The 25,518-nt window shown below is 38.8% G+C and overlaps 1 protein-coding gene across 2 annotated transcripts; it reads left to right on the top strand.

Annotated features, from left to right (window-relative positions):
• Positions 1-995: 995 nt before the first annotated feature.
• On the top strand, positions 996-25,173 carry PLA2G7 (phospholipase A2 group VII). 2 transcript variants are annotated; one of them, XM_070732418.1, is made up of 11 exons: positions 996-1,048; positions 2,572-2,673; positions 3,859-4,009; positions 5,619-5,712; positions 6,842-6,910; positions 7,999-8,143; positions 8,721-8,834; positions 10,083-10,174; positions 12,634-12,804; positions 21,744-21,892; positions 25,037-25,173. In XM_070732418.1, the coding sequence occupies exons 2-11, from the start codon at positions 2,602-2,604 to the stop codon at positions 25,138-25,140; spliced, it is 1,161 nt and encodes a 386-aa protein (XP_070588519.1). In that variant the 5' UTR covers positions 996-1,048; positions 2,572-2,601; the 3' UTR covers positions 25,141-25,173. The 2 variants fall into 2 exon arrangements, with proteins under 2 accessions (XP_070588519.1, XP_070588520.1); XM_070732419.1 differs by lacking the exon at positions 996-1,048 and having other exon boundaries at positions 2,580-2,659.
• Positions 25,174-25,518: the final 345 nt, after the last annotated feature.

Below are 25,518 nucleotides of genomic sequence, written 5' to 3' on the forward strand. Positions count from 1 at the left end.
ACTCTGCAGCTCTTCCTTCCAATCTTGATCTCTTTTAACAACATAATTTGCTAAATTTACTGCCGGAGTGTCAAAGTTTAGGGGTGACTAAAATTAAAATGAAATACACAAGATTTCACTGCTTTAGTGAAGATTTCATAGCTCCATGGTGCAAGGGGAGGTTCGTGCCCTCTTGAGGAATTAATATTTTTCCTGTTGTCTTGTGGGGTCTTTCATTTGACTTACCGTATATTCTCGCACTTTTCTTCTCCTTAATTCAAGCCACTTTTTCTACAGCTGTTAAGTTCCAAAATGTACTGGAGGAGCATCATTATTTCTATCCTTGAGCCTCTTCTGCTTAGTGTCTTGCAATGTTTTGAGTGCTTTTATCCCATTTCAGTTTCAGGGCCTATCTAGTTGAAGTGTTAACCAATTAAAAATAAAATTTTAGAACACATTGCTGTAAAGATTCGAGATAGTAAAGGAAGTATGTTAACAAAGCATTATTCTTCTTTATCTCAAGTTCATCGTCTTCAATAAAAGAACTGATGCATGTCAAAACCAAGCAGAGTGTCAGGCGAAAGACATTGTTTTGAGCTGGAGATTTTGGCCTGGCACAAGTGGAATAGTACTGTGGGAATTGGGGAGGGGTGGTTGCATGGGAGGGAAAAATACTAGCTGCAACAAATTCTTTTCAGAGATTCAAGGTCATCTTTTGTTCAGCACCAGCCAGAAGTACAGGGAGAATTGTGGACATTGAGAGAAATGGAGTGGTCCATGTGATGAATTTGTGGATGTGGGGACAAGAGATGAACTTTCACCTGGTCAGAGAACTGTAGGGAAAGTTCGTATCGGGTTGACTACAGTTTGTAACCAACATGGCTCTGTTAATAAATTGGAACTTGGAAGAAGGCCAAAGTTTGGACTCTGATTTATTTCTTGGATGTTAATTGGAACACTGAAATAAAGGAGGCGTGAGCATGTCTATTTTTAACTCAGTCCCTAGCAACAGACAGAGGTTAATATCCCATACCTGGACTCTACGCAGTGTACAGAGAAGAACATTCAGGTAAGTCAACATTCCTTTTCTTCAATTGCCTTTTTCACAGGCTTCATGTTAAACAGACATGTTTCTTCTTGGATATGTTTTCTAATGGCCTTACAAAGTTCAATGTAGACAAGCTTTATAGTATTCTTCATTATTTATTTTTTAATTAAATCAATAGTTTCATTAAGATGTTTGATTATACAAAGTGTTTTCCCTGCAGTGCTATAGATATAGTAGACCAAGGACATTTTTGATTATTTGTTCATTTTGATCCATAATATTCATCTCTTCCAAAACTTGCAATAGAGCAAAGTGGTTTGATATGTTAATCTCAAAATTACTGCTCTTCTCTAGCATCTTATCACTCTTAGTTTTCATTTTTTGTGACATTTTTATCTTTTTTCATATGTTTTTTTTGATAGTCTTTACTTTAGCTTGTACCATTCTTAAGTCACTTTCAACATTAAAGAAATTGATAACAATATAATTGCAAAATATAACACTTGACATGATGTAGTCAATGTCGCTTGTAAACCCAGATGGACTATTCCATGTCCAATTTCTGCTAGCCTTTTCCTTGTAAAATGAGTTCATGATATAAAAGTTCCTGTCCTTCAGCAAAATCTACTAGCCTGGTGCTATTGCTTGCATTGGTATTTTTCTTTGTCTTGAAGATGGGCCACATAATTGTAAAACAACCTCATCATCCACTACAGATTATATGGTTAGTTTTCTGTTTAAATCAGCGGGCTTTACTCTGTTCCAACTATACAGAAACATACTCTGGAATTTATGTTCTTTTCATTCCACATTTCAAGTTCCTCTTGAATTTTAAAAAATATCTGTATACTCATACCAAAGCTATTCAAAGTTTCAAAAAAATAAATGACTGTGAATTATAGTTTGGGAAAATAGCACTAATCAATTGTGAATAAACTGTATTTGTTCATATTATTGTACTGTAAATGTTTATTCAGTGACATTCTTTATAGTCCTTATTAGAATATGGACTTTGTGAATTAATCTGTAATAGAATTGTGTTCCCTGCATTTAATTCTACATCTCAGATTTCTACTAGCCCCTGTATAAATAATGTACATGTCTGTGTTTATTTTACAAAAAACATTAATGAGAAACATAATCTAAAATGTTACTTGTGTAGGACAATCCCTTTCTGAGTTCTTTCTTTCAGTAGCAGATAATTCATAAATGAATGCTATTAAATATTGCTACCATCATCTTTCCCCAGCTAATCTCTACAGTAAGAAAGGAAGGGAAGGAAGTAATAAATGTATGCATATTATAACAGTTCCTTACAAATATTTTTGGCATCAGTAATAATATATACTAAGGAAGAGATAAGAAACATATACAGTAGTTGGCATAATTAATAATTAATCTAAATTTAACTTTGTCTCATTTTCCTCTGTTGAATTTTTAGTATGTTTTTTATCTGGACAAACCCATCGTAATATTTAACTTTGTCATTGCATTTTTTAACTTAGTATAATCCCTATGCTTTTATCCATTTCCTTGTTTTTCAGGTTTGTCTGCAAACATTAAAGCAAACAGGCATGGGAATTCCTGAAGGGAAAGGCCCTTATTCTGTGGGATGTACAGACCTCATGACTGGTAATGGTACTCAGGTAGTTATAACTGCCATTATTAATAAACCCAATTTTGCATTAATAAGACTGCCAAATAGCTTGCATGAAGATAAAACTAATCCAAAATATAAAATACTTTAGCCTATTATCTATGTAACATTATTGTTTTCAGGGTAGAAGTTTTATTAGTTACTAGTCAGGAAACTGGTAGAATGTCATTTCCAAACAAAGCAGATGACACCAAGGTACTTGTGCTCATCAGTTTCATAATTCCTCCCGTCAGTTATGTATCAGTGTTCCCTCTAATTTTTTGGGGGGGTGGGCGGAAAAGTATAGTGTCTGAGCGGCAGTCCCTTTGGGACTGGGCGGCACTCTTTCCCTCTCACTCTTTCCCTCTCGGCTTCTGGGCAGGTTTGAAAAACTCTGAGTTGATGATGATTTTTAAGTGAGCCATTGCTCACTGCTCAGCTTAGAGGGAACTATGTTATGTATTATGTATTTTGAACCATTCCTGATACAAGCTCACTATTGTCCCATTCAGACGTCTAACTTGCTGCACAAATACTTATTAAATTTCTACGTCACCCATCTTGCTGAGGCGCCTCTAGATGGCTTATTGTTGTTATTCTCTTTTCTTTTTATAAGCTTTTATGGAAAACCTCCATAACAAATCCATGTTTTGGGTTCACTCACATCTCTCATTCATTTTGCTACCATAGAAATAAAGAAGAAGCCGTTCATTTGCTTTTTTCACTCATTACAAAATAAATACAAAAATCTATCCTAGCCAATGATAAGGTGATTATAATAATGGGATATAAAAAGAGATACATTTTATAATGGGGATACCATAATAATGGGAAATAAAAATAATGGGATATAAAAAGGGATTTCAAGTTGTTTGTGATAAATACATTTTCTGTGAATAGAGCGGATATAGAATTCCAGACTGCAATGAAATGCAAAGTTTTACCATTTGACTCTGCTGATGCCATAAATCAGCAGATGCAGATAATGATAGCATCCAAATTCTATGTTGATTATAGCCGACATGAATGCTTTAAAAAAAAAAACTATTTTAATTTGAAACACTACTTCTAAGCAATTTTTTTTCACTTGTCAATGTTTAAAATAAGTTGAATTAAAGGTACAGCATTTCTTATTAATTCACGCTTAAAAAAATAAAAACAGCTTTCAATAATTCTTTTTATTATTTTACACTAGGGGACATTTTTGCGTCTGTATTATCCTTCCCAAAATGATACGAATTCTGAAGCTACAAAATGGATTCCCAATAAAGAATATTATTCTGGACTCTCTAGTTTTGTTAGCATGTATTGGATAGTAGAGGAGATCATTCTAGCAAATTATTTTGGTAAGTTTCAGAGGGGTTATGAATTATAGCACCAGTCCATTATGAGCATATTCTTGTGCAGAAATGTTTTTAGTCTCCCACTCTCACGTGTATGTATTTTTTAAATTTGATTGTTAGAAAAAGTTATTATGTAGATATTAGCAATATTCTGATTAATGCTATTAGAAATAGTTTCTTATACATTGAGACTTTAGCTTCTTGTTACTTATTAGATAGTCTTAGATTTACCACAGTTCATTTAGAGACTGGTACAATGGTACTGAAAAAGTGATAGGGTCATTTTTCACACTTATGACCATTACAACATCTCCATGGTCACGTAATCAGAAATAAGACACTTGTCCAATGACTCATGTTTATGACAGTTGCAGTTTACCAGGGTCAAGTGATCACCTTTTGCGACCTTCTGTCAGCAAATTCAAAGCCAGTTTCACTTAATTGCCATGTTACTGGTGCACCAGTTGCGACCCTATTTGGACAGCGAGTCACTACTCACAGTCTCTCATACCCTCATCACCTCGAGGTTCGACTACTGCAACATTCTCTACATGGGGCTACCTTTGAAGAGTGTTTGAAAACTCCAGATTGTGCAGAATGCGGCCACGAGAGCTATCGTGGGGCTACCCAGATTTGCCCACGTCTCTTCAACACTTCGCAGCCTGCATTGGTTGCCGATTAGTTTCCGGTCACAATTCAAAGTGTTGGTAATGACATATAAAGCCCTACATGGCATAAGATCAGAATACCTTTGGAACCGTCTTCTGCCGCACGAATCCCAGCGACCGATAAGGTCCCACAGAGTTGGCCTTCTCCAGTCCTGTCAACTAAACAATGTCATCTGGCAGGCCCTTGGAAGAGCCTTCTCTGTGGCAGCCCTGGCCCTCTGGAATCAACTCCCCCCAGAGATTAGAACCACCCCCACCCTCCTTGCCTTTCGTAAGTTGTTAAAGACCCACCTATGGCATGGGGGAATTGAGATACCCCAGGCTTATATAGTTTACGCATGGTATGATTGTGTTGTATGGTTTTAATGATGGGTTTTAGATGTTTTTAATATTAGATTTGTTACACTGTTATTATTCTGTTGTGAGCCGGTCTGAGTCTACGGAGAGGTGGCATACAAATCTAATAAATAATAATGATAATGATAATAATAATAATAATAATAATAATAATAATTATTATTATTATTATTACTACTACTACTACTACTAATTTAACAATTACAGGGATTCACTTAACAATTGTAAGAAAGCTTGTAAACTGGGGCAAAATTCACTTAACTACAGTCTCCTTTGCAACAGATATTTTGGATAATAGTGGCTAAAAGTTGAGGATTGAATGCTGAAATGGTCATCATATGATTAGTCAATACACAGCATGAGAACAATTTGTATTATTATTTTTAAGAAAATAACTTTCTAAAATATATTTATACTGGGATAGTGTCATTCAGGATTAAGTATTTTAACATTTTGCATTAAGTGTATCTTGAGTTATTCTTTAAAAGCTATCTTAAGAATGCAGTGCATTTTTAAAAATGAGTTCAAATTCAGTCTAGTGAAATCATTAAAAAAAATCAAAAACAAGATTGCTTTCTTCTGTTTAGACTCAGTTACAGCTCCTGCAAAATGGAATGCTAAATTCAAGACTGGAGAAAAATATCCCCTAATTATTTTTTCCCATGGACTTGGAGGATTTAGGTAATAATGCCTTTTTTACATATCTGATATCTCTGAAAAAGCAAGTCTGGTTTCCCATGTAAACCATGCTCACAATAGGATAACATCATTTTTTTCTGGCACAGCTTCACCCTATAAATGTCATCAGTTAGAAACCTGGCAAAACTGGCAGCATATGACTCTCATATTAAATAAATAAATAAAAATATTTCCTGAAATATGTGCCATGATGAGTCTTTTTCTTATATATTATTTAACCATTTCAAACCTGCAATATTAATATTGGTAGTTTTGAAGATGATAATTAAGATGAAGATAGTTATAACCAAAACTAACATAACTCCATACCATGCTGAGCTGACTAAATTAGCTGTGGTCAGACATACCTGGAGGAACCTAGATGGAACTAGAGTGTCTAGTTTATGGCCATGTGTGAGCTTTCCCACGTTTATTCATGCACCTGTAATTGGGGCACTTCATAAGCTTTAGCCTTTGTTTTTTTGATTGTTGAAATGGAATTCTCCCAGGCCTGCCTATCTGTACAATTTTCATGTTGCATTCCCTTCATAACAGCTTTATAGATACCAATATATTTTATTTATTAAACTTTTATGTCACCCATCTGCCCTACAAGATGGCTCTGGGCATTTGTTTTTCATCATCCAACTCCTCCCCGATATTTATTATCCAACACACTCTCCACTTTATTGTCTTTGTTCATTTTATTTGCCCTGCACATTTCTAGTTACCTGCTGACCCAGATAATGTTTTGCAGCAGTACATATCCCATGCCCCTAATTGTTTATGAATGTGAATAGATTCTGGGGAGGGGAAAACAGCCTTAAAGCTACCTTGGTGACTACAGTCAAGACTAACAAATATTTCCCACACTGCAAAAGGGGAACTGGAAGACTAGCAGAATTCTCTTCAACATAAGGTGTATATATTTCCCCGATCCATTCTCTCTCATTTTTTCATCTTTATACATTTTGCCATATAAATATGTGGATGACGTATCTTTTTTAAAATCTAGGAATTAAGATTGTTTATGTATAAAGCCTCATGTCAATACAGTAGTAAGAAAGGAGATGTAGCATGCAAATGATTTAAAAGACTGGCTTAATTTGCAAAATTGTATTTATTTCACCAGGACGATATATTCTGCGATTTGCATTGAAATGGCATCTCAGGGGTTTGTTGTTGCTTCTGTGGAGCATAGGTATGCTTATATTTCAATTTTTAATTGATTGAGGTAGAAATAAGTACATAGAATTTAATTAAGTACTTTGCAAACTGAGACTACCAAAGAATCCACTATGGAATAATAACTGTAGTGATTCAGTTGCCTATGGGATGATGCTGAGTCACTTGACTAATTTTTACTTATTTGTTTATATTTTGCCTTTATTGTTTTTTATAAATAACTCAAGGCAGCAAGCATACCTAATACTTCCTCTATTTTCTCAACAACAACTTTCTGAAGTAATTTGGACTGAGAGAGACTGAGTCACCTGGTCATCCAGATGGATGGTAGAACTAGAACTCAAGTTATTTTACTTTCTAGCTGCCTTAACAGACAGACAGGCTTTAATAATGTTTAGGCATGATGGGCATATTATAAAATTTATGATCACAGTTTGCTTTTCCTGTGGAGATACTGTAAAAATCATCACTAGGCAAACAATTGAATGCTCTTCAAAATTAGGGTTATTGCATTTATTTACGGGATCAAATCATAATCCTAAAATAAAGAATTGATTACAAATTTCTTCCCCAAATTCACTCTTAACACTATTAAAACAGTCTTTCACACATTCAGAAATTCTCAACTCCTTTTATCAATTACTAAGTCAGTCTGTCAATTAAAAGGGTAATGTTTTAGATATAAATTTGACTGGGGTGATGGCCCACTCTGAAGGTTAAGAGTTGAATCCTAGGTAGCGGCAGATGTTTCTCTCCAGAGTGCAAAGAAAAAAAAACTGCTGTGAATTCAGAACCCAGCCAGTAAACAGTTAGCTCCATCTAGTTGCCTCAACTCTATTCCAAATTAAGAAATTACAGGGCTGTAAAAAGAAAGGGTTATTTCAGATGTAAACACATTCTTTTGCCATCTGTACTTATTAACCTTAGTAATCTTCACCTTTTACATGCCAAGTTTTCTTTAATGTTATATTCTGGTGCTAAATTAGGAATGGGTTCTAATATATTTATTAATACAACATTTATTTTAAACATCTTTAAGTCATTTTATGAGCTTTGAGGGGGGAAATGTTGCTGTCTCAAAGCAGAGTGTTTTTTTCCCATTAGAGACCAGTCCTCTGCAGCTACATATTACTATAAAGAAATCCCCCCTGTAGGAGGCAAAAGAAAACACCCAGCATTATACAAGATGTGGATGTACTATAGAAAACTAAAACCAAATGAAAATGAATATTTGATGAGGCGGAAACAGGTATTTGTGCAAATTTTCTAAATCCTAGTGTACTACAGAAGCATAATTGATTCAGTCTTAGGAACCCCTATATTTAAAATCATTTTTAAGTCATACACTCCATAGCTGAAGTAAATATGGTTGTGCCATCCAATTTATCTCTTTTAAAATCCAGTGGATGATGACTCAGAACTCGATAGTTACGATGGCATGAATTTTGAGGAATGGTGTGGCGCAAGAGTAAAGGATTATGATGTAAATATCCCCGAACATCTGCTTCTGCAATTGACCATCAGTATAGGAGCAGAGCCATGTAACCAAAAATCTTATGCTCCTCGGAGGCTGATGATATTAAAAAAGCATTGAAAGATCTAAGGGAAGGAACATGGTCACATTTACCACATTCTCTCAGCATACAGCATAGGGTGACCAAGGAATTTTTCTTTCCAAAATGAGACCTAATTATTACCCCCTTTAAAGATAAACCCCTAGCTTATAAAAATCTCAATCACACATTTTATATAGATAGAAGCCATAGATTTTTTTTCAGATTGCTAAATCATATACTAAAAGTGGCTTTTGTCTCTTCTTCATGTAGGTAAAGAAAAGGGCAGCTGAATGCATTAGAGCTCTTGACCTTTTGCTTGAAATTAATTCTGGAAAACCCGCCAAGAACATTTTGCCTTTAAATTTCAACTGGAGTCTTTTAAAGGTAAATGAGGTAGAACATTCCCTTTGCTAATTGGAAAGTCATAATTTGGTATGTTGTATTATACTGTATATTTTTGACTGGCACTTTGTTTGCTGAAGTGCTATTGTAGAACATTTAAACCTTTGTTTTTATACCACTGTGATATTGGATGAATCTGATTTTGTGTTTCTCTAAAGGTTCAAATGGTACCAGAAAATCAAATTGATGACTTTTAATATAATAATTGCCCTTATAACATGTATTTCTTTTGAGGAAACTGAATACTGTAATACTTAGACTTGTTAATTTGTGGTAAACCAATATAAATCTATGATTGCTTCTTTAAAAAAAGTCCAATTTTGCACTTACCTTTCTAAGCAAAGTGTATCATTCAAGAGTTTCCTTAAGAGACTTAAGATGAAAAGCATTTGCTTCAACACTTCATTGACTAGCCTTTTTTTATTCTACTTTCACTAACATATATGTTACTCACTTGGTTTCTCACATGGCACCCATCTTCCTATGCCATCTGCTTTCTTACATGTTAAAACATATTGATTCATTTATCCGAGAGTCTCTTGAGGCACCCAGTTAATTATATGTTCAACTACAGTCCTGAGAGTTACTTGAACATAGATAGTCCTGAACATAGATCTAAGTCCAGGATCTTACTGCTATTCATCTAATTCTTTGCAGCGGATCTACTATATTCTTGGTATTAATCTATCATGTTTTCCTGAAAATAAGTCCCTGTCTTATATTTCTTTTGAACCCTTAAATAAGTGCTTAGTCTTATTTGCCATGCATTCAAAAGCCTGATTGAACTTCTCATCAGGGGATGTCTTATTTTGGGGAAAACAGGGTATATATGTTTTACTCTATTATATGAAGCTTTTTAATAAGGCTGTTCGGAAGACAGTATTCACCATTTTCACTCAGTTCCAATCACTATTTAAAACAAAGGTTTGTGATCTTTTCATTCCTCTGTATGTTATCCAGAAATAGTGTCACATAGTAAGCTTAATGTTAAAGAATTTTCTGAACATGGTTAAGAAACTGGGATAGACATCCGAACTTCATGCCAATCATCTTCAGCAGTTTAATTTTGGCAAAAGATGTAGTGACTGATGGCTAACATCGAAGGGCATTAAGTTAATTCTTGATTTAGAGGAATCGGGATCCTCAGTATATATAGAATGAATTAAAATAGAATCATCACCAGATTGAAAACAAAAGGTAATATCATTCAATTTCATTTTTCTCCCCCAGGATTCTATTGACTTACAGAAGATAGCAGCAATGGGGCATTCTTTTGGTGCTGCCACAGTCATAGAAACACTTAGCAAAGATACACGATTCAAGTAAGAACTGGTAAAAAAAACACAACACATCAGGGTGACCTAGTTGCTGTTTTTCTTTGCAGTAATATTTGTTTTACAGATAGTCCTTGAGAGATGGCTATTTGCCATAACTTGTTGAAGTTATGGCAGCCCTGAACAACAGCACTTAAGCAATCCATCCCCAAAGGTATGGCCATTTCAGACCCCCTCCCCCAGTAGTCACATGATCAAGAGTTGGACACTTGGCAGCTTATCTGCATTTACCATTGTTGGGGTGCGTAAATGCCCCTTGCTCATCTACAGGCATCTTCACACTGCAGCAGCTCCCCCCCCTCAACCTACCTGCGCCAGGCTTCCAGGACCTCCACTACCCTCATCTTGGACTCCCTCCACTTAGCATCTGGAGTTATAATGGCAACGGGACTGTTGGGGTTGCCACTGCTAAGTGATCCAGTCACATAACGTTATTCTTCATGATCATATTGCTCAGCAATGGGAATTCCAGTTCCAGTTATGGCTGTAAGGAAGTCAGGGTTTATGCATAATATCAAGAGAAGATAACTTCTGTCAATTGCTTGCTTGCTTGATTATATGCCATCAAGTCATTGTCAGTTTTCATCAACGGCATAGATTTATTTTCTCCATTATGACCTGTCCCTAATCTGGATCTTCAGTGGTATAGTAATCACCATTGTAACTGAGTCTGCCCACCTTGATGGTGGTTATTCTTTCTCTCTGTTCCTCCTTCCCTCCATAATTCTTACATAAATTCATGGAATAGGTGAATAGTGCACAATGATTTCTGCCAATTTTTAAAGTGAAGTGTATGAGTATTGTTAAATTATTATTGTTGTTATTTTTATTATTAACAATACAGCACAGCAAATGAGATCACTATGCTGGATTTTGTATTTCATCAGCAGTCGGGTGCTTTCCAAGCACCTAGGACTGCGTGTAGTGGCAAATTATGTATGCTGATCCCAGTAAAGCGGCCTTCTGCAATTGACCGATGCAGATTTTGTCAATTCTGATGGTTTTCAAATGTCCACTGAGATCCTTTGGCACTGCACCCAGCGTGTCAATGATCACTGGGACTATTTCACTGGCTTATACCAGTCGTTGCAGCTCGATTTTTAGATCTTCATATTTCGCCAATTCCTCTAGCTGCTTCTCCTCAATTCTGCTGTCTCCTGGGATTGCAATGTCAATGAGCCATACTTTATTTTTCGCCACTATCAGGATGTCTGGTGTATTATGCTTCAAAAATCGGTCAGTCTGAAGTCGGAAGTCCCACAGTAATTTTGCTTGCTCATTTTCGACCACTTTTTCGAGCTTATGATCCCACCAGCACTTTGCCACTGGTAGATGTAGTTCTGGCACAAGTTCCAGTGGATCATCTATGCCACAGCATCATGCCTATGCTTGTAGTCAGTCTGTGCGATCTTTTTTCAGTATGTTTTTGAGTATGTTTATTAATTATTATTATTATTATTATTTGTATGCCGCCCCTCTCCGAAGACTCAGAGAGAATAAATAATACTATTCAATAAGTATAGCTGTCCCCATTCCTCAATTGTGAACGTTTTTTGTGATACTGTGGCTTTGCTAGCCAAATAAGAGTCAATGAATTGCTTTTATTACATTTCTTTTAAGACTTTGTTCCAAATTATAGGCCATCCTCTAATTGTGTGTGGTCCTTTTTATTTGCTTAGAGATTCCCTTTTCTAATTATAATTTGTTGGTTTGACTTACTCTTGGATTGACTATTGGTAGGAAATAATATTCTATCTATAATCTGACACTAAATAGAGATAGCCCTCTTTAATCTGAATTAAAAGTAGGAAATCCTCCATTGTAATGGATATAAATTGTTTTTACAACTATTTGTACTGAAGAGTGGAATATTCTACCTATGTGTGAATATTAGCTGCCCTGAGTCCTCGGAGAGGGGCGGCATAGAAATCCAATCAATCAATCACTATAATAAATTCATAGTAGTAGAGCTGCAGATGCAGGATTGATTGATTGGTAAATAGATGTACCGTATATGCTACTTATTCTATAAATTCAAGATAGCTTGCCTCAAATAAACAGAAAATCACAGTAAAGAAAATGATTACACAACATTATATCAGCCAGTTACAAGCATTTCCATTAAATGACGCCAACCTTATATAGTACCCTTTCCCTGGATTCATCTTGAAATCCACTACAGCCCAGTGTTCATGGAAAGATCTGTAACTCAGGATAGCCTTAAAGTATGCCATGACAATTCCTTTTACCTTTCAATCTTTATTAAATAACTTATTGTAGAAGAGCCCACCGCCACTCAACATTGAACATGTTTTACACTGTTTCTCCTAATAGAACTTAATAAAATTAACCCAAAATGTCTTTATGGGTGCAGATGTGTGATCTACGTACATTTTAGGATGTGCAAACTGGTACAGTCATGTTATTGAACTTTTTTTTCTGAACAGATGCGGTGTTGCTCTTGATGCGTGGATGTTTCCCCTATCTGAAAAAGTATATCCTAACGTGCACCAACCATTGCTGTTTATTAATTCAGAAAAATACCAGTGGGCTTCAAATATCCTAGAGATGAAGAAACTTAACTACAAAGGCAGAGAAAGAAAAATGATAACTATTAAGTGAGTGCCAAATTATTATTTTTAAATCTTAAATGGTAAAAATCTCATGGCTAAAATATGACAAAATCCCAGAGATGATATTAACAAAAGCAAGATTTGATAATCCCATAACATTATTAGTTCCTATGAATTTTAGTTATCCCTTCAAAAGCCTGGATTATATAATCCATCATCCAAGATTATACAGTGAAGGTAATTCATTGGTCTTCCTCAGACTATCTGGGATTCTTTTCCTGAGATAAATTTTCCTTGATTGCCCAATGTCCATCCTGAAAATATTGTTATAGTATTTCTCTTCCAAGGTCTAAATATTTTTTCTGTATTCTTATTGATCAGGAATATGGTGATATAATTGTATAGGGCTATGATGGCAAACCTATGACTCACATGCCACAGGTAGCACATCGAGCCATATTTGAGGACACGAGAGGTGTTGCCCTATGCCAGCTGATTTTTGGCCTTCCGAAGGGTGGGGAGAGGCTCTTTTTGCCCTCCCCAGGCTTCAGGAAAGCCTCCTGAAGCCTGAGGAGGATGAAAAGCAGCACAACGGGTCTTCTGGGAGTTTGTTGCTGAATTTCTATTAGGCCTGTTGGGCTGATTTTTGCCCTCTCCAGGCTTCAGAAAAACCTCCTGAAGCCTGGGGAGGGCAAAAAATGGCACAAGGGGCCTACCAGAAGTTTGTGCACTTTTTCACATTCCCTAGGTTTCAGAAGACTTCCCTGAGGAGGGAAAAAATTGGCCTAACAAGCTTACTGGAAGTTTGTTTCCGAACTTCTGGTAGGCTCGTTGGGCCCTTTTTTCACCATCCACAGGCTCCAGAAGCTTTCCTGAAGCCTGGGGGGGGGGGAATGGCCCACCGGGCTACCAGAAGTCCAGAACCTTCAGTGAGGCCTGCATGCATGCGTGGATGGGTGGGGGTTGTGCGTGCATTGCATGAAGAGAGGGCATTGAACTATGGATGTAGGCATGAACGTATATGCCCTTTTCTCACCCAAGCAAAAAAAGGGGTCACCATCACTGATATAGGGTCTCTTATTCCTATAATACCTGTCTTCTGCTTGAGCAGGGGGGTTGGCTAGAAGAACTCCAAGAACTCTTGAAACTCTTATTATTCCGTATTTTGTATAGGCTAATCTCTTCTGGATCCTCTGTTAAATACAAGGCAACATATCTTTTCTTTGGTCACATCTAACTGAACCATTAATTACACACTTTTCATATTTGGGTGATTTAGGCTGGTTGGAAAAGTATGTAGAGCTGGTCTTGGAAAGGGGAAAGGAATTATTGAACCATTAAGGGACAACTTTCATATTTTTTTTCCTTTTTGAGAAAAGGGATATGTAAAACAAAGCAACTGGGGCAGATTTTCAAGATTCTGGTTTCCTACTCTTTAACGAAGTGTGAGAGTCACCTTGTAGGAGAGAGATGGGTGGCATACAAATTTAAAAAAATAAAAAGGCGACTTCCTGGAATCCTTGCTGGTTCCGGTTCTTTGCCTATTTTGGAGGGCTGACAGCCCTCTTGCCTAAGAACCAGAGTCACTCAATTGTGAGAGATGGGCAGTATATAAATTTAATATTTAATAAATATTTAAATTTAATAAATAAATAAAAACCTATATAACTAGAGTCTGCAACGCACTATGTCATAACTAAAGCCTGTGCCCATGTTCTAACATTCTGTGTTCTATTCCAAATCAATATCAGCAGTCAATATACAATACACAATAGGTTAAAGATTGCTGATGGCTTTCTTGGAAGATTACTCTTTGGGGCTCAGTCAAATGCAAACTTAGTAAGTCTACATAAAGACATTTCAGCAACATGCTGTACCTCTAATGCTTGATCACCCATAAAGCATGTTCTTCTAAAACCTATTTACATTTCTGCAATTTCTCCTTATTCAAACCAGATTAATGGCAAATTACTATGGCAGAGATCTCTTTAATCCCTTTTCTAAAAATGGGCAATATTATAACTAAACCCCAGTGAAGTAGACCCAGAGACAGGGTTTTGAGCAATCGGTACTTTTATTCAGCTCAGAGAACAAGTGACAGCTCAGCAAGGTAAAGTGACAATTCAGCGAGTACCGACTGACTCTGCCTGGAGAAACCGCTTCTTTTATACTTTTGCGGTTCCCGCCAAAGCTAGAGCCGGCCGCGTCTGAGCCAATCAGGAGCGACTTCCTGCTTGGGCTCAGACAGCGCTGGAAAGAGGAACAAACTATTTACAGAGTTACAAGGTAGCCATTTCAGGATACAACACCCCTCCCCTCATAGTTGGACTCATCCATCAAGAAAGCCATGTGACGAAGTCGTCCAATCGGTGAGGCCTCCGAGGCTCTCGCGCTGACCTGCGCAGTTCAATTTCTCCTTCGCCACTGACTGTGGAGGATGGCTCGCCGCTGTTCTCCCGGTGCGGCGGACTTGGCCTGGCAGGCCCAACGAAGGCTTCGGAGGACGAGGATGGCTCGGCGTCGCTGGATGGTTCCCCCTGGCCCGATAAGTCTCTTTGCGTGTTTCTTAGTTCGGGCAATGTGCTAAAGTCTGTTGAAGGGGGAGAGTCCATGTCAGCGGGTTGTGGCAATTGATTTTCAGCTCGTTTCCGAATGTGGTCTATGTGTCGTTTCCACAAACGACCATCCTCTAGTTTAACAACATAAGTCTTGGGTGCGTTTTGCTTAACAATAATTCCCTTCATCCAGTTTACATTTCCATCAAAACATTTTACATATACATTTTGTCCCAAATACATTTCTCTTTCTGGTTTCATACACATTTGGTTATTATTAACACAGAACCTTGGATTTAACCTGTCCAATGGTGACCTCAACTTCCTTCCCATCAATAACTCTGCAGGGCTTACATGTGTGTGCGAGTTAGGGGTAATGTGCTGGGTTAGTAAGAATTGGTCCAAGTTTTGTTGCACATCCCCAGGGCCTGACCTGTGCAATGCTTCCTTTGCCACCCGTACGTAACGTTCTGCCAACCCGTTAGCCCAGGGCGAGTAAGGCGAGATGAGGGCATGCCTGACCCCTAGGCCATCTAGGAATAATTCGAATTGCCTGGCTGTTAGCTGTGGCCCATTGTCAGACACTAAGAGATCAGGGCAACCATGGGATGCAAACAGTCTGCTCAATACCTTGATAGTGGCACTTGTGGTTATGTTGTTCATTGCTATTATTTCCAACCATTTGGAGAAGGCATCAACCACTATTAAAAAATACTGAGACCCCACTGGGCCAGCAAAATCAATGTGGATCCTAGACCAAGGACCAGCAGGCTGTTCCCACTCAGCCGGAGTTGTTTTGGGGGGACTGGGCCTTGACTCTTGGCACGGGTCACACTTTGAAACCCAACTTTCAATATCAGCATCTAGCCCTGGCCACCATAAATGCCCCCTTGCTAGGCTCTTCATCCTGACAATCCCAGGATGGCCCACGTGTAACATTTTGAGTACCTTTTCCCTTAGGCGTTTGGGGATGATCACTCTATCCCCCCACAGCAAACAACCTTTTACATACGATAATTCAAGCCTTTTGTTTTTAAAATCACACAATTCAGGTATAACAATATCATTTTGCCATCCCTTTAGAACACAGTTCACCACTTGTTTAAGGATTTGATCTTGCTGCGTGTGTGCAGCTACCTCTTTTGCTGTGGTTAGTGGGTTTTCCTCGAGTTCTATCATTAGCACATCTGTGGAAGGAACAGGGTCTTCCACTAAGTCTGCTATGGGGCATCTGCTGAGGCCGTCTGCATGATTGATTTCCTTCCCCCCCTTGTGGGTGAGCTCATACTGATACCCTGAGAGGAAAATAGCCCATCTGATTAGTCTTGGAGACATAAAAGGTGGAGTGGGCTTGTTGGGGGCTAGCAGGCCTAGTAGGGGTTTGTGGTCAGTGACTAGCTCAAAGCTTCTTCCAAAAATGTAATTGTGGAACTTCTTCACCCCTGCCACTAATGCTAGAGCCTCCTTGTCTAACTGGCTATAATTCCTCTCTGTGCTGGTCATGGTTCTTGAAAAAAATGCTATTGGGGCCTCTGTCTTATTAGGTAGAACGTGAGCTAAGACTCCTCCTATGCCGTACGGCGAAGCGTCGCAGGTGAGCCTAATGGGTAGTGAAGCACTATATTGGACTACTACACTTTTCGAGGTTAATAAGTTTTTTATTTGAGAAAAAGCTTCACGTTCAGTTTTCCCCCATGTCCAGCGGGCTTCCTTCTGGAGTAAACAATGGAGAGGCTCTGCTATTGTTGCCTTCTGCTTTAAAAAAACGGAATAAAAATTAAGGAGGCCCAAAAATGCCTGCAACTCATTCTTATCTCGTGGCTCTGGGGCTTCTCTAATTGCTCTCAGCTTCTCTGTTGTGGGGTGGATACCTTCTTTATCTATTTTATACCCAAGGAATTCAATACTGTTAGTTCCCCAGACACATTTATCAGGCTTGATTCGTAACCCTTTGTCCTGTAGCCTCTTAAGTACTTCCCTTATTCTTTTGTTCACTTGTTCCTGGTTTTCCCCTGCAATTAAGATGTCATCAAAATATGGAATTGCCCCATTTACCCCTGACAATAGGCGTTCCATGATGCTCTGGAATATTCCTGGGGCTATGCTTACCCCAAACTGTAACCTCGTGCATTTGAAAGCCCCCCTGTGCGTTACAATCGTTTGAGCGTTTGCTGTTTGTTCATCGACCGGAAGTTGCTGGTAAGCCTGCGCCAGGTCGATCTTTGCGAACCTTTTCCCCTCCCCCGGGGAGTGTAAGAGTTGTTGCACAACCGGGATGGGGTAGGGGTGGTGTTGGAGTGCCTTATTCAGGGTTGATTTGTAATCAGCGCAAACTCTTAGAGAGCCATCTGGCTTCAGGGGTGTCACTATGGGAGTTTCCCATGGCCCCTGTTCCACAGGGACCAAAATACCTTGACTAATGAGTTTGTCCAGCTGCATGTCTAGCTTGGGGAGAAGCGGAAGGGGGACTCTGCGAGGTTTCAGTCTAACCGGTGGGACCTTGGGGTCAATAGAGAAAGATATAGGGGGTCCCTTATACAATCCCAAGGTGGGGCTGAACACTTCAGGGAACTCTTTCACAAAGTTAGGCATATTATCACAGTTTACATTACACACACCCGAAATTTCGATCCCCAACGGTTCCATCCACGCTAGACCCAGCAGGGAGTGTTTGGCCCCCGTCACAATAAGCATGGGAAGGGTACATTTAACATTCTTAAATGCAATAGGTACATTTGCTGTTCCCAGGACCGAGATTACCCCCCCTTGGAAGTCTCTGATCACCAAAGAGGTTTGAGTTAGGTCAGCCTTAGACACATTAGGCATATATAGTTTAAATTTTCCCCAGGGCATGATGGTATATCTCGAGCCCGTATCCAGCTCCATTGAGCAAGGCTGGTTATTTAGTAACAATGAGATAACAATTTTAGCCCCCTTTTTGGTTGCCGTGTTATTCACGGAAAATTGAGAGTTACCTCTATTGTAGTCGCGGTTAGCGGTTGAGTAGTTCCTTTGACTCGAATTGCGGAACGGTCTCCTTTCTCGCGATTGGGGGGGGCTGGTTTTGAGGTCGCTGGTATTGTTGTGTGGCAAAAGTTTCTTCTGGTGCCGTTGCCCTGCATGCGATGGCGATGTGGCCTCTCCGGTTGCAACGGCGGCAAGTAGTGTCTCGGAAGGGGCATCGATGGCGCTGGTGATTTCCCCGGCAGCCCGCGCAGGGGGCTGGGTGAGTAGCTCTAGGGTGTCTCGGCTGGTCTTGCAGGAGGAGGCAGTTGTCCCCGTTGCTAGTTGGCTGGCTGAGGTCGTCTGTTCCCACGGCGCTGGGAGATTCGGCGTCGATTTTGGCAATGATTTCTCGCCTTCCGTGCTCTTTTAATTCTCTTGCCGCTGCGTCGGCTGCTTCCGCGGTCTGCGCTAATTTAATTACGGTTTGTAGAGTCGGCTCTTCTTCGGTGAGGAGTTTATTTCTCACTGTGTTGCTCTTCATGCCGAAAACCAAGGCGTCGGTGAGGCGAGCTTCCGGGTCTTTAAACTTGCATTGAGCAAGTACCGTTCGAAGCCGCGTTGTAAATTGGCTGATCGACTCGGTTTCTCTCTGAGCCATCATGTGGAATTGATGCCGGTAAACCATGGCTGGTCTGGTTGGTTTGAAATGGCTCGCTAGTTTCTGTTGAAGTACGTCCCACGCTGTGGTTCTTGCTTGTTCTGGTTCGGTGAGAGTTTGGGCAAGTCTACGGATCTCTGCGCCGCAGTAGTTGAGAAAAATAGCCCGTCTGCGATCGGCTCCGGCGTCCTGCATTCCCGCCGCCTCGAGGAAGATCTCGAAGGTGGCCATGTACTCGTCCCATGTCATTTTCTCGGGATCGAAGAGTTCCGGAGCCTGGCCGATCTGGATTTTGTCCATGTTGCACGCGAAGTTCTTCCGTTCGTTCGTCGCCAGTGAAGTAGACCCAGAGACAGGGTTTTGAGCAATCGGTACTTTTATTCAGCTCAGAGAACAAGTGACAGCTCAGCAAGGTAAAGTGACAATTCAGCGAGTACCGACTGACTCTGCCTGGAGAAACCGCTTCTTTTATACTTTTGCGGTTCCCGCCAAAGCTAGAGCCGGCCGCGTCTGAGCCAATCAGGAGCGACTTCCTGCTTGGGCTCAGACAGCGCTGGAAAGAGGAACAAACTATTTACAGAGTTACAAGGTAGCCATTTCAGGATACAACACCCAGACCTTTGGGATGTTTGCTGTTTAGTCAGTAATGCGAGTAGGAGGCCAGGACTAATAACCACCAATTAATATTTTCCTTTTGTACTTCCATGGGAATAAAATCACATCCAAAGCATCCTTTCTGAATGAGATCAAATTTTCCTTCTGCACTGTTTTAAAAGTGGACATTTTTCTCTCTGTCCCTGTCAATTCATTTACACCATTACTGATAGTGATCAGCAGATAGTTTAGCACAATACAGATATTGTGTAGGATAGCTCTTAACTATTGTAACCTTGCTATATACATGATTAAAATAATCTATGTGATATCATTTAAATAATCAAACATGAATATAACATAAATCTCAGAAACTGAAATTTACCCCATCTTGTAGTTGCATTCCTTTGATCTCCAAAGAAAAGGTTTTTGAGTGTATTTTTAGTATAATGACAATAAACAATTCTAATTTATTATCACTGGAAAAAATAAATAAAATCACAGAACGTTACCATCAAGCCCCTTGGGACAAACAGGTGGAGATAACATATAATGAAGAAAACAAAAATCTTCAGAACAAAAAGAAAAGTTAGGTTCCATGTGTTTCAGCAGCGTTTGTAAAGATTCCATCTTGTAGGTACAGTGGGGGGGGGAGTATTTAGTCAGACACCAATTATGCAAGTTCTCCCACTTAAAAAGATGAGAGAGGCCTGTAATTGACATCATAGGTAGACCTCAACCATGAGAGACAACATGAGAAAACACATCCAGAAAATCACATTGTCTGATTTTTAACGAATTTATTTCCAAATTATGGTGGAAAATAAGTATTTGGTCAATAACAAAAGTTCATCTCAATACTTCGTTATATATCCTTTGTTGGCAATGACAGAGGTCAAACATTTTCTATAAGTCCTTACAAGGTTGTCACACACTGTTGCTGGTATGTTGGCCCATTCCTCCATGCAGATCTCAAGAGCAGTGACGTTTTGGGGCTGTCACTGGGCAACACGGACTTTCAACTCCCTCCAAAAGTTTTTAATAAGGTTGAGATCTGGAGACTGGCTAGGCCACTCCAGGACCTTAAAATGCTTCTTACGAAGCCACTCCTTTGTTGCCCTGGCGGTGTATTTGGGATCATTGTCATGCTGAAAAATCCAGCCACATTTCATCTTGGTGCCCTTGCTGATGGAAGGTGGTTTGCACTCAAAATTTCACAATACATGGCCCCATTTATTCTTTCATGTACATGGATCAGTCATCCTGCTCCCTTTGCAGAGAAACCACCCCAAAACATGATATTGCCACCGCCATGCTTCACAGTAAGTATAGTGATCTTTGGATGCACCTCAGCATTCTTCCTCCTCCAAACGAGTTGTGTTTCTACCAAACAGTTTTACTTTGGTTTAATCTGACCATATGACATTCTCCCAATACTCTTCTTGATCATCCAAATGCTCTCTAGCAAACTTCAGACGGGCCCAGACATGTACTGGCTTAAGCAGGGGGACATGACTGGCACTGCAGAATCTTGAGTCCCTGGAGGCGTAGTGTGTTACTGATGGTAGCCTTTGTTACGTTGGCCCCAGCTCTCTGCAGGTCACTCACTAGGTTCCCCCGTGTGGATCTGGGATTTTTGCTCACCATTCTTGTGATCATTTTGACCATACGAGATGAGATCTTGCGTGTAGTCCAAGATCAAAAGAGATTATCAGTGCTCTTGTATGGCTTCCATTTTCTAATTATTGCTTTCTTCACACCAAGCTGCTTGCCTATTGCAGATTCAGTCTTCCCAGCCTGGTGCTGGGCTACAATTTTATTTCTGGTATCTGTCGACAGCTCTTTGGTCTTCACCATAGTGGAGTTTGGAGATGGTTTGAGGTTCTGGACAGGTGTATTTTATACTGATAACAAATTCAAACAGGTAATGAGTGGAGGACCTCTTAAATAAGAAGTTACAGGTCTGTGAGAGCCAGAAATCTTGTTTGTAGTGACCAAATACTTATTTTCCACCATAATTTAGAAATAAATTCGCTAAAAATCAGACAATGTGATTTTCTGGATGTGTTTTCTCATGTTGTCTCTCATGGTTGAGGTCTACCAATGACATCAATTACAGGCCTCTCTCATCTTTATAAGTGGGAGAACTTGCACAATTGGTGTCTGACTAAATACTTTTTTCCCCACTGTATACTTTTTTGGTTACTTATTAGGCTTTTTTCTGTTTTCAGAGGATCGGTACATAAGAGTTTTCCTGACTTTACATTCCTTATTGGAAACGAATTTGGGAAGACTTTGAAACTTAGAGGAGATATAGATCCACAAACAGCTATTGATATTAGCAACAAAGCTTCACTGGCCTTCTTACAACAGCATTTGGGTAAGTTGTTGCATTGCTTTTATATTTAACTTTTTAAAAAACCCTTCATCCCTACATGTTGATAATGTGATATGTTACAGACAATATCTTTCCACCGATGGATCACAATATTTGATGCAACTTTAATGTTTGATCACTAAAGCTACCTGAAAATATAATGCATACTGTACATGCATATAAAATAGAACACGTTAAAATTCAACGAGAGAAAGAGACACTCAGACAGAAAGAATGGAATTTTAGTGTAGTGGTTAAGGCTAAGGTTAACATTAAACCAGGAGGCTGAATGTCCTACTTTTTAAGCACAAAGCCAGCTGGGTGACCTTGAGTCAGTCACCTTTTCTCAGCCCTGGGAAGCCCTGGGCAATGGAAAACCATTTCTGAAATGTTGACAAGAAAACTGTAGGGACTTGCCCAATCATCAGGAATCAAAAACTGATTCAAAGGATCCCAAAAGTGCGATGTACTGTATCATCCAATTACATTGACCACCCGAAGGCATCAGATTAGTTTCATCTTTATTGGAACTCCTGAGATACAGGTAGCAGCTGTTTTCCTATGGGGTTGGAACTCTCTCCTGGAAATTGAGTTTGCACATCTTTGCTCTTCAGAGGACTACTATATACAGTGCACCATCTTTATTGTTGTGAGCCGCCCCGAGTCTTCAGAGGAGCAGCATACAAATCTAATATAATAATAATAATTATTATTATTATTATATAGAAGCTATGCAAATTCTGATACTCAGTGGTTTAGACTGTCAGAATGGTATACCGTATTTTTCAGAGTATAAGACGCACCTTTTTCCTCCCTAAAAGAGGCTGAAAATTCAGGTGCGCCTTATACTCTGAATGCAGCTTTTTTGAAGCTTTTTTCCCCCAGCCCTAACTAGGTGCTAACGATCTTCCCAGCTCTTATCTTGCAGGTTCTTTCATTGTTACTGTCTGCGAAGAATGTTTTCTAAGCTCTAACTCTTTGCCAAGTTTTTTTCATTACTTTAACTTGCTCCAAGTAAGTTTCTTTCTAGCCCTAACCAAGTGTTAACGATCTTCCCAGCTCTTATCTTGCAGGTTCTTTCATTGTTACTGTCTGGGAAGAATGTTTTCCAAGTCCTGTCTTTGCAGGGTTTTTTCATTGCTCTAAATTGCTCCAAATGTTTATTTCCAGCCCTAACCAGATGCTAACAATGTTCCCAGCTCTTACAGCTTGCAAGCTCTTTCATTGTTACTCTCTGCTATGAATATTTTCAGAATCCTAAGTCTTTGCAGTTTTTTTTCATTGCTCTATTTGTTCAGAATTTTTCTTTCCAGCCCTAACCAGGTTCTAACAATGTCCCCAGCTCTTACTGGCTTGCAAGCTCTTTTATTGTTACTCTCTCCAAATAAGGTTTTTTTTAAGTCCTAATCAGGAGATAAAATAATGTGCTGAAACTGACCAGACTAAGGATGCTACCCAGATGAATATCTGGTAAGCAAGTTGTTTTCCCTATTTTCCTCCCCAAAAAGTAAGGTGCATCTTATATTCCGGTGTGTCTTATACTCTGACAAATATGGTATATACAGTCCACCTATCCTTAAGCTCTCAGAGTAGACAACTGCAAAGGCTAAATTGTCCTACTTCCAAGTTTGGTTTAGCATGACTTCCAACTGGTTACATCTGACTACCTCCTGATGGTCAGTGTAACTGAAAATACCATACTTCAAAAAGAGGAATATAGGGAGCTTAATCTGTATCTCTGCCCTGGGAGCTTAAGGGAAGTTGGGCTGTTTATAATAGCATTGGCAAATATTTTGGGCTCAGCACGTAAAACAAAAATCCTAACCTGCCTAACTTGACTGCGGATATGTCTCATACACACACACCAAAAAAAGAGAAACAATTTTTTACATATTTATTCATTTTAAAGAATGCAATCCAGTCGTGTGTGTGAGTGATCCCCAAGACCTGCTGTATTCCTTTAGGCTCTCTTTGTTCTCTTTCTGTTGCCAGACCCCTGCAGCTTACCGGAGGCAACTTTGCTCACAGAAGGTATTTAAGTGACTTCAGAGAATGGTCTTCTATGACCTCTGAAAACACTGTGAAAGCACAACCTGTGCTCATGTGATTTTCAGAGACTCCAGAGGCTGTGCAAGAGCATTCCTGTAACAAACCACTTTCAGAGTTTGGAGGTTGCGCATACTCCAATTCCCACAGTCTATGCAACCTTTGAAAATCACATAATTTGGGGAGGTGCTTTCGAGAATAGTTGCTGTTGAATATCAGTGAATGCTGGTGTGTCATCCAAATGTTGTGGTGTGTCACCTTAAACACGTGTGTCATAGGTTTGTCATCAGTAGTCTGTATCATTCAGATTCATCTCCCAAGCATCTGAGTCTTTTAAATACTACACAAAATAAAAATAGTATTTCTTTTAAAGATTAAATAAAGGATCAGTCATATAAGGACTGCTTGTATTTACCTTGTTTAGCATGAGCATTTTTAATATATAACAAGGTTTAGGTTACATTGTATCTATTATTCACAGATTAGAGCAGTGTAAATTCTATCTAAGCCATTGAGACATATCAGAAAGCAAATAGCACCAGTTGACTTGGGACCCTGATAATTGAATGATTTGTATCAAACTGGTTATGTACTAAATATATTCAGAGGCTTTCATCCAAGTAACCCCTTTATTACAGATTACCTTGTCAATGGCAGAATCTTACCTGTGGAATTTTTTTCCCTGAAGATGTGAACATTCCAGTGGTTAACTTTTTAGTGTCAGGCATTTAGTTGAGTCTCCTAATGTTTTTAATACATATTTTCTATATTGTATATGAGGTTCTACTCCTCTGGAAGTTTTATTAAAATATGGAATATAATTTTCAAGTAAACAGAAAGTATATTGACCTTGCAACTCAGTTTAAAAAGGGGTATTTCCAGATTTTATAAATTAAGAGATTTAAAATATGCTGTTTAATGAAGTCATCCATCCATATTTATCACTATGACTTTTCAGTTTTTAGCATGTCAATTTTGGAACATCAAAGCAAGCTTAATTTAAATATATTATGACTTAGAAACGTTCATAATTTCTCAGAAAATAGTTTAATATTTTCATATATTTATATGTGCCATCTGATTTGAATTTATCTTATCTAGGTCTTGGTAAAGATTTTGACCAATGGAACCCTCTTTTAAATGGCAAAGGACCTAATGTCATTCGAGACACCAATGTTGACCTAACTCCAGGAGCAACTCAGTGAAAATAAACATTAATTGTCCTTAAACATTCTAAATGACTAAATGTTGTTTATTTCATGATAGCTCAATTGGAACAAGTATGTTTTAAAACATTTAGCCTTTCCTATCCCAGATATATGGGCTTTGATTTTGGTAGGACATTTCTGGCTTCTTCTCACCTCCATCCCATAAAGTAACAAAATAACACACACACACACACAACAAAACAAAACAAAAGAAAAGAAAAGTAGATCTGATTTTAAAAAAAATCATGTCAGAGATTGATAAATTAGTTCACCATTGTGGTTAACAGTAAGCATACCCCGCATATCATGTGAATGCAATTGTTACATTTGGTTTTCCCCTTTCTGAAAGGCTAGAATTTATGCAAAAGCTAGATT

Source organism: Erythrolamprus reginae, chromosome 1 (genome assembly GCF_031021105.1).
Source record: "Erythrolamprus reginae isolate rEryReg1 chromosome 1, rEryReg1.hap1, whole genome shotgun sequence".
Classification (NCBI taxonomy): Eukaryota; Metazoa; Chordata; class Lepidosauria; order Squamata; family Dipsadidae; genus Erythrolamprus; species Erythrolamprus reginae.